This window comes from Mya arenaria, chromosome 13 (assembly GCF_026914265.1).
Source record: "Mya arenaria isolate MELC-2E11 chromosome 13, ASM2691426v1".
In the NCBI taxonomy this organism is placed as follows: domain Eukaryota; kingdom Metazoa; phylum Mollusca; class Bivalvia; order Myida; family Myidae; genus Mya; species Mya arenaria.
The window spans coordinates 51,922,674-51,932,986 of record NC_069134.1 but is presented as its reverse complement, the minus strand read 5'-3'; the positions used below and the strand labels follow the sequence as shown (position 1 = coordinate 51,932,986).

General features: G+C 33.9%; 1 protein-coding gene across 1 annotated transcript; it reads left to right on the top strand.

The window, feature by feature from the left end:
• Window positions 1-736: 736 nt before the first annotated feature.
• LOC128214805 (uncharacterized) lies at window positions 737-9,802 on the top strand. The gene is made up of 16 exons (XM_052921466.1): window positions 737-773; window positions 1,625-1,656; window positions 2,048-2,124; window positions 2,347-2,517; window positions 2,794-2,858; window positions 3,036-3,339; window positions 3,545-3,877; window positions 4,084-4,158; window positions 4,293-4,393; window positions 4,793-5,030; window positions 5,336-5,641; window positions 5,920-6,195; window positions 6,363-6,620; window positions 7,258-7,350; window positions 7,537-7,734; window positions 7,849-9,802. Exons 1-16 carry the CDS (start codon window positions 768-770, stop codon window positions 8,322-8,324), a joined length of 3,009 nt encoding a protein of 1,002 aa, XP_052777426.1. The 5' UTR covers window positions 737-767; the 3' UTR covers window positions 8,325-9,802.
• Window positions 9,803-10,313: the final 511 nt, after the last annotated feature.

Below are 10,313 nucleotides of genomic sequence, written 5' to 3'. Positions count from 1 at the left end.
AACCGCCAACCAATAGCCATTGGTCACCTGACTTTTACACCCGATTACACCGCGCACATATATTTGCGCGCCAAAATGTTAAGACAAAGGTTCTGCGCTATACTACGTAACGTGCAGAACTAGTTATAATATGCGGTCACTGGTAAGTCAGTGTACGAGTAAGGAGCTGCGGCTTCAATTATAGCCTTGAGACCGTATATTTTCACAAAGTCGTGAATAAGCCTCTGCGGTATATACTACCTACAAAAATTAAACTGCGCATACAATTTTATATGTTACGTGCAAAATAGCTTTACGACGATTACGAACCACTGAATTATTCATCTTCTTTACTGCACATGCGTGTAAACTTGAGATGTTTTAAAACTTATACAGGCTTACAATCTAAATTGAATAAAATATCTCCTACCCCGTAGTGACTTACCATCGTGGAGCTACGCAGTGACCGGGCTGGGTAGCACTAAAGTCTATTAAATTATTATTGTTAGACCATGATTTAGTTTATAGCTTACATTAAGTTCACGTCTTATTGACATAAAAGTGGAAAAGGTGCAACTAGTACAATATATCTACCAGCTTAATAATACATTTTCCTTTAAAGCTCATATTTCCACGGTGGGGCAAAACTAAGGCGTTCCCCATCCGGTTCTACGAAAATATAACAAGAACAAACTTTGTCATGGGAGACCACTGCGTTGGAGAGCTACAGTTACGTCATACTTTATATTTAGAATGATTAGTCACATAGTGTGGCGAAAAAGAGGATAATGGCGGTATGTTTAACCTCTTACTAATCTGTATATTTAGATAAAATCTGGATTCCTTTCTTTATTTGTGTACATCAGTAACGTTCTTATATTATCATTGCTTCCAGCTGCGGTTGTACATAGTTATCTATATAAACATTCATCGCTAAATGACTTCGGAATGTAAATAAGCTATGCTCATCGACCAACATTGTTGACATATCAAATTTGAAAGAAATAATAGTATTAACGTTTCTTTAATGTTTCATAGTGATTATAACATTGCGTATATTAGTAAGTTTTGTTTACATATGTGGTAGTATTCTGCGTTTCAGGTAATATGTATAAGGAAAGTTGTTAAAGTTTACAAAATGGCGCAGTTTTCAACTTTACTCTGTTGAAAATTCCCAATATTCTATAAATATTTTTAACGGGATACCATTTGTTTTCTTTATGTAGCTTTCTTGGACAGGTGTAAAGTGCTATAAAGTCTTGTTTATGAATGTGGTATCATTCTGCGTTTCAGGTTATATGTATAAGGGAGACTGTTCAAGTTTACAAAAGGGCGCAGTTTTTAACTTTAAAATGTAGAACTTTTCCACTATTCTATTAATAATATTAACGGGATACCATTTGTTTTCTTTATATAGCTATCTGGGACAGTCTTCAAGTGCTATAAAGTTTTGTTTATGATTATAACATTGCGTATATTAGAAAGTTTTATGCACGTTGTACCATTCTCCGTTTCAGGTTATATGTATAAGGAAAACTGTTAAAGTTTACAAAAGGTCGCAGTTTTAAACTTTATAAAAAATGTAGAAAATACCTACTTTTCTATAAATAATATTAACGGGATACCATTTGTTTTCTTTATATAGCTATCAGGGACAGGCGTCAAGCGGAAAACATGGTGCGTAATTTTTATTGATTTAACAACGTGACATTTAGATATCAAAATAAATTACTACATATATGAATGAATGAATGAATGAACGAATAAATCAATTAATAAATTAATGAATGAACGAACGAACGGACGGACGGACCGACGCACGCACGAACGAACGAACGAACAATCGAACGCACAAATGAATAAATAAATAAATAAATTAATCAACGGGCAAATGAATGAATGAATGAATGAATGAATGAATGAATGAATGAATGAATGAATGAATGAATGAATGAATGAATGAATGAATGAATGAATGAATGAATGAATGAATGAATGAATGAATGAATGAATGAATGAATGAATGAATGAATGAATGAATACAAAAAATGACAAAATACAATTTCAGTTATGACCAGTCTGATGAAGAGGACGAAGAGGAGTCTTTAAGACTAATTAAACGTCCGAAAACAACAAGCCTATCAGGTGAGGACTTGTCAAAACATATGGCTTGTGTACTTACAACTAAATCAACTAAAATATATAAAATTGAACTCGATTTTTCTAGTTTTTTTTTGTTCGAAGTATTATAGTCACATTGTCGTCTACGTCGTTAACACTGCGGGCATTATATAAACATTTGCATAAAAGCTATTATTTAAATGCTTTCGAACGTTTATATACATGTTTTTGTATGTCCATATGTAGAGGCGGAATCAAACCCAAGAACTCCTTCGATCTCAATCCCAAAAAATGCCCTAACGCCGTTCTCGGAGTCTGGTTACGGTGCATCGAGTTTCGGCATATCTCCCGGCACATTTTCCAAACAAGATTCATCTGTGGTTCAGCCTGCATCGAACGGGTACAGCTCGGGTATAGGTAAATGGTTAAATGTATTTCAGTACTTTTTTGTTTATGTATGCAATGCCTTTCCGTAGTATTTAACATGAATCATTTTCACCGAAAGCCCTTCTAAAAATCATTATGACCAGTTTATGTCTAAAATAAACACTGAATAGAATAATAACCATACATGGTCAAATAAACACTTGCAGTAAACTTCTTCACAGAAAGGATGGAATGAAAAAATCAATTAAAAATTTAACATCATATGTATTCATCAAAGATCTAGCCCATTTTTCCTAATGATTTTAGACTCTGATTGTGGGACGCCAAAAATTACTCGAAAGCTGTGGCCATCCGAGAAACAAAAGGAAACGGTATGCGTCCAGAACAAAAGATCTGACTTTATCAGAATCATTACAATAACACCCAATGAAGACATTACGCAGTGAATATTAAATATTACATTTCTAGGCAAGTAAGAGTTGTATCGAAAACACTTTCGAAAACGAGGACTACCTTAATATTAAACATTCTAACACGCTTTTTTTCAGGTCATTCTTACACGGTTTGGGCCTGATCATTTAAAGAAGTTTTTACAAAAGAACTACCTAATATTGAAGGAAGAGATCGATCCAAAAGGCATTGCAGATATTTTGCGTGCAAAAGGTGTCATCAGACGTCAGGCTATGGAACGATTAGGCGAAACAAAAAGCAGAGCGCAGCAAGCAGATATACTTATTAAAGCTATAGCGAAATCTAAAATGGCAAAGGATGTAAATGTAACTAGATATGTACTAGATGCATTCACCGATGAAGGTCGTGAAGATCTGTTTGTCTCGTTTGAAGAAGAAATAGGTTAGAGTTACATATGTTTAGCTTTGTTTGAGCAGTTTTGCAATAACTGACTGAAAAGGAAAATCCTACTATCAAACTATTAAACCTATATCGCCATTTTAATACTTCGAATTTAATCTCTTCTCTAGAATATAGTTGTATGCGTTTACTGTAGAATCAGACTTAAAAAGGCAAACGCATACAAACTTTTATTTGTTCATTTCAGATACGTCCTATTCCACATTTCTGCCTATATATTTTGATGTAGATGATATTGAGGAGAAATTCTTGCACCATTGGAAGGACATAGAAGATGAAATTGATCCGCTAGCGATCATTGATCAGCTTCTGGCAAAGTTTGTTCTCTCATTTGACGAACATGAAAATATCAAAAGCATAGAGTTCAAACCGGATAAAATGTTATGTCTATGCGAGTATGTCCTTCGAAAGTCATGGAAAGCATTTGGTGTATTTTGCCAAACCCTGAAGGAAGAGCCGATCTATTCACACATCGCAGATAAATTGATGTCTGAAACTAGACCTCGAAAATCACCGAAAGGTTATAAAGCATTGATGACATTTCGAGAAAATAAATATGAATACATTTAACATGGATTGTATTGCTAACTTATCTGCCGTTAATAAATTGTCCGCTGGGCTTTGTTTTTAATGTCTTAAACAATGTTTTAGTATGTTTTGGCTGCGTGTAATGCTTGTTTAAATGTATTATGTTGCAACGTTTAATTATGTTTTGTTTGTTTTCAGAAGGAAGATCATGCGAAAACACTGATTTTCGAGAAAATGTGAAAGTCATTCGACGACAACATACACATGACATCGGTACGGTTAAATGCATCTTTTGAAATATTGTTTTTGATTGCTTTGAATACTATGCATTATTTTATTGCATGAAATGACGTTTTATTAAAATTCCACTGAATATATCAACCCATATAGAATGAACATTTTTTTAGGTGATGGAAAGACTGAAATAATATTTGACTTGGGATCAAAAGAACTGGAAAAGATGATAGTCGATGACTATTCGGATGACGACGAACAACTGCATTTAGAGGTGAGTCATACTTTGCCCTTGAATAATGGCAAACGACCGATTTCCATCATTAAAGTTAAAAAAAGCAATGCATTCGATTTCCCATCCTTTTACAAAGATGGAAGAAAAAATGATACGGTATGGATAACAAGGTGTATGTAAGCTGTTGGGTGATTGTCTTAGATACTACCCTCAATTCGGGTCCGAAAGTGCTTAATGAATAAAACGGAATTGAAGACAGAATGAACGATTTGTTTTAGTCTTTCATTCTTACATTAATATATAAACTGGCGATTATAATGCAAGACAAAATCAGTTTATAATTTTGCATGTTTTCGTTAAATGTATTCGTATTGTTTTTAATACTCATAAGTGTAAGAATTTGCACGTGTATCTTAAACATGTAAATGAACTTTGCAGGCAATGGACCTAGGATTTGAAGTAGAAGAAGTTAAGTTCTCAAGCATCAAGATAAAATTGTCTAGACTTTCATACCTGTCACAAGCTGAAATTCTTCGGCGTTTGAAAGAATCGGATGAATTTGTCTGCAAGATGTTAAAGGCTGTTTTGAAAAAGAAACATCTGAAGAAATTGAGGCAAGCTGCGGTTTCCAAAATACCGTTTAGAGTAACTTTTCAGTGGCCAAAACCAGAGCAAGGTACTTATCATTTTTCATTCAAAACTGAATTAAAACTATTTAAGCGTTAATGTAACGTTCGTTCTTTGATTATAAATGTAATTGTTGTTCTTCTCTTCGTAAGAAATTTAAATAACGATTTTTATAGGGAAATTGTATTCAAGGATACCTTTGTTTGTGAAATAAAATTTATTTAGTGGGATATTTATTTTGTGTATTGTTTCAATATCAGGTATAGATGTTTTCTTTTTTAAACAATTTTATTTATATGATAGATGATTAATTCGATGCGTTAAATGCTATTTGTGCCATGTTGCGTATTTCAGTTAAGTGTCTATGCATCCTGAAAAAGGAGCACATTGTTGAACACTTTACCAAGATAGAAGGGAGCCTAAAGCATGTTGATGTAATCTCAAGAGCCTTTGGTGCATTCGAAGGATTTCCAGAAGAAAAAAGAAATGAATTCTCGAGCATGAAAACTAACGAAAATGACAACAAAGCAGATGCGCTTCTGCGAATGATTTTAGACGGAAACACCACACATCTATGTCTACTGGAAAGGGAACTAAGGAATCATGGCTATAACGATCTTCTTAGGGACATTACCTCCCCTGCTCAACAATTAGACACAGGTAAAATATCTATCTTTTTTTCCAATATGCATTATTAGACCAATCACTTATTTAAAGAAAGTGAGCCTGGTAATGTGGAAGTATTTATTACTGTCTCACACACAAGAAGTCGAGAACAGCCTTTTCTTGGCTTAACAACCGTACGCGTTCTACAAGGAAACGGACCCGAGTGTCACAGATCTGTTTTTACAAACGTGCTACTTTTTACTTTCTGAAAGTGTATAAGTGTAATGAATGCATTATATATATATATCAACGAAACTATATTAATATTGCAGATAAGATTCCAGTAGAGAATCTTGAAAGGCATAAAGGCTTGCTTTTAGAAGAAATTGAACCAAGAAGATTTTTAGAGATGGTAGCTGGCCTTGAGGGTTCAGATGAAGTCGTGGAGACGATTATGAACAAGAGTTTATTGAGACGACAGAGGTGCAACGCGCTTATTAAGTTCATAAAGGAAAAGAATGCAATGACTGTCTTTGTTCAGGAGCTCAAAAAAATCGGCCTGACACATGTCGCTGAGAAATTCGCAGTCCAGAAGATTGCCCCGCAACGTTAGTTCAGTCTCTTTATTGAAAAATTGCTAACTATACTAAATGATATTATTTAATACAAATTATGCATTCGTACGGATATGTAGGGACCTTTGAAAAATATTGTTATACATGAAGTGCATGTATTCCTTCCGTGTTCTAGTTATGCAAACAACTTCGTTTTTTAGGATGGAGAGAAGCCATTATTTTTTCATCGAAAGACATTGTCAATGAAATCGAGCCGAGTCGATTCAAAACCTATTTCAGAACTATTGAAAGTAGCCATTCATTGGACGAAGCATGTAAACGTCAAAGCCGACGACAGCGTGCTTTGTTCTTCTTGAAAAGTCTAACAAAAGGAACGGACTCATTCATTAGTGGTTTTATCAGCGCCATGGAAATACTAGGTTATGACAGTTTGCTACAAACGCTCAAAGAACGTGCGGGTATGTATTATAATATAACTCAATATGTATTATAATATAACTCAATATTACTTTATCAGCCAAGGTTGTCATAACAGTCCATGTATGCAGCATCGGTACCGTCATTCAAATCATTTAACCTTGAATTTACCACAAAAAGTCGTTTGAGATATTTACGTGGAACTTAATACTAATAGGCATATGTGTATTGACGCCTTTATTAAAAACATATATCGTGTAATGACCCTTTACGACATGAGGAAAATGGACAAGTGTTGTTCCCCGCTTTCGGGTCAGCCCATTCAAATTCATTTGAAGGGAAATATCGAGACATTGTCATAGTCTGTACGTCTTAATCCTCAGCGGCGACGGCGTTGTAGTGTCGACAAACACTTTAACACTTTTCTGATAACGTTGACTTAAAACATGACACCATTCCTATTAATCTTTGTACGCATAATACTATGACAATGCGAAAGTTTAAAGAAGTCCCAACTTTGGCCAAGTGAATGACAATTAATTATCTTTTGATTCATTGATTAAAATGATCGTTTGTGTGCTTTTGTTTGTTTTAATTCCAGTATGCTAATTCTCTATCATTTGCACAATCTAAATCTAAATTGCATCACTCAAGTTGCAATGAAAATGTGAATTTCAGAACAATACAAGGAGTGTCCAAGACTTGCTCAAGGCAAGCTTGAAAACAGAAACATAGTTGCATGTGGGAATATCAGTGTCCAATATAACGAAGGTATGCTTAATAAATAATTAATATAAAAAAGGAAGCATAAATGTTCATTCCACAAAAAATGCATTAATGTTCATGCCATTAAGTAAGAGTAATCGTGTTTTCATGGTAAATGCGATATTTGTATTTCTTCTCCTGTGCCCAAAACGTTCACTTTATTTTAAACATAATATTGATTGTTAATAACAGAAACAGAACAAGACTGTGCATTTAGAATATATGTGGATTTACAAGCGAAACTGGCGGAGAGTGGGGACGAAAATAGCGAAGAAGACAACGATGAGGAAGATTTTCCGTTTAATCACACAAGGACTAAAGAGTGGATTATGAAGCAAAAACAAGAGAGAAAACGTAAACACGAAGATACTAGTGTGGAGGAACCTTGCGGTATGTTAAGTGCGTCCTTTTTGCTATTTGATTTTTGTTTGGCCCGCTTGTGCAGTTTTTAAGTTTCAACAGATTGACAGTGGATGTATTAGTATGCATTTATTTATTTCTCAGATGAAATTCCCATGAAAAAGAAGAAAGACCACTCTGATAGCTCAACATTATCTCAAGAAGTCATTCAAACTGCCAGAGCTGATGAGGTCTGTGATCCCTTCGCTTCAGTTAGCTCCCCTAGAGCAAATCAATCTTCACGACATAGTTCAGGGAGAACGCAGCCTATTGAGTATGAGGATATATCACCTCCTTCGTCGCCAGTATTTGGGACAGACAAAGACCACCAACGGTTAACAGCCCGGTATTCTGTCAACGCAACGCAGACACCAATGGGTCGACGGAGAAACTCACTATCCGATGGCGCTTCGAACTACTCGTCAATTCCATCGTCAGCTGAATCGCCGAGTTCGCCAGCACCACTGAGTCCAGCTTCCACATCCGTGTCGCCTGTAACTGTTCAATGCCGACGTCGTCACATTCTAGGGGAACCGCTTCTGTCGCTTATATATAATATGTGGGGCCTAAGCAAAAAATAGTACTGTTTGTACAGAAACAATGACGATGTGAAATTCAAGTGCAGCTGAAATGGAAATCACGGTTAAAAAAAAACGTTAGTTTTTAATTGTAATTTTTCAACGTTTTACTGTTTCAAAGAATAGAATATTACATGATGTTTGATGATGGACTTTTGAAGAAACCTTATATGAGTGGATCTCGTTTATCGCCACATCACATATATTTTTACTACTTGAATTTATACATGTTCATGTACACATCTTTATAATTTATAGATGCTTCATGTGTTTATGCTTTCTTCTTCATACGTGAAAGATTCTTCTCTTCTTATCTTATTATTCATTCTATTTTGTCTGATTTCAAACCCATCGGAAGTATACATGTTTTATTCATAAACGATTTTGAACGACATACATCTTGATTTTCATATATATTATGATCAATATTTTACTTTCATAAGTATTTATTTGTACATGTTTTTATAATTGATTCGACGTTTTACTCATATAAGTATTAAATTATACATGTGTTTTATAATTGATTCGACTTGTTTCTCTTATTAGTATTTATTTTTTATGTTTTTTATAATTGATTCGACTTTTTACTCTTATTAGTATTTAATTGTACATTTGTTTATAATTGATTTGTATACGACAAGGTAATATTGTAAATTTAACATACAATGATTGCCTTTGATTTTGATTTGCAGTAAAATCTTGACTTTAAAGATTATACATTTATTTAGTTGTCGGCGTTATCGTCGTCGTTACCAATAAAATGTTTAACGGTTTAAGATATTGAAGTATTTTAGAGACACATGCAAGCACCCTACATTTGGAACATCAGCCTTAGCTACCGCTTTCCGTACTGTAGTTGCATTACACATATCTTTTTACTTTTCATCACTTAATTTAAATATTAATACGATTTTTTTAAAACCTACAACAACAGTATATGAAAACATACGTTAAAGAATGATGAACTGTTAATGTATTTAATTGCACGTCTACGGAAAAGAGTTTTTTTTTCATTTAAGGAACACGTTTAAACTTTATGAACTAGACAACATGATTGATCCAGAAACATTTAGATAATAATCACGGTATTCTATGTGCAATGATGTAAATAGATGATGCCTGGTGACCACATATTATTGCAAACACGTCCGAGTACAATATAAAAAATTTAAACACAAAATGCAATTAATTTATATAAAGTAGTTCTTGTCTGTTCGGTATTTTCTACATTATAAACATATTAAATCACAAGCGAATATCCTTTCGAATGAAAAACAGTTATATGGGACATCAGATATCAAATTTAACATTATTGCCAATGGCTCAATGAATCGAAAAGGCTGTTCTGTGAGTGACTTCACCCCCACCCCCCCTTCCTTCTCCCACTTCTTTCCTCTTTCTTATTATTACTATCAGTCCCCTCCCAACCACCGTGTATTTCTTAATCCACTTTTGTAAGAATTATATTTCTAAAGTTATAACATCCTACCTTAAAATGGCGTAATACCCATATTGTACCAGTTATGTTTATATTTCTATCACTTCGTACAATCAGTAGTGTATCAAACTATTTCTGAGATATATATATATATTTCAATTATTTGTACTCACCATATCTCTTACAATGAAAACAGAAGAGATACTTAGCAAAACCATATATGGTTAATTCTCAGTTCTGTGGTTTGTTTTTAAGCCTTTCCATGTGTTAAATATATTATTAATAAGACCCAATCTAAAAAAAAACGAAGCCCCATCTAATATACCATACTATATTTATTGAAATACACGAAAACTAAATAAACATTTTCTACTACACGGGTTCGGTTCAAGAGATCTTGGGAACAATGCTGGTGCCTTTTAGCATGTTCACTGTAAGATTTCAAAAACCAACAGAAAATGCCTATTCATTTCTGTGTACTTCTTTGGAAAAAAAAAAGAAAATTTGGCTTATTGATTGAAACAGCTTTTTCCATTATCAACAACTTCTAAAAA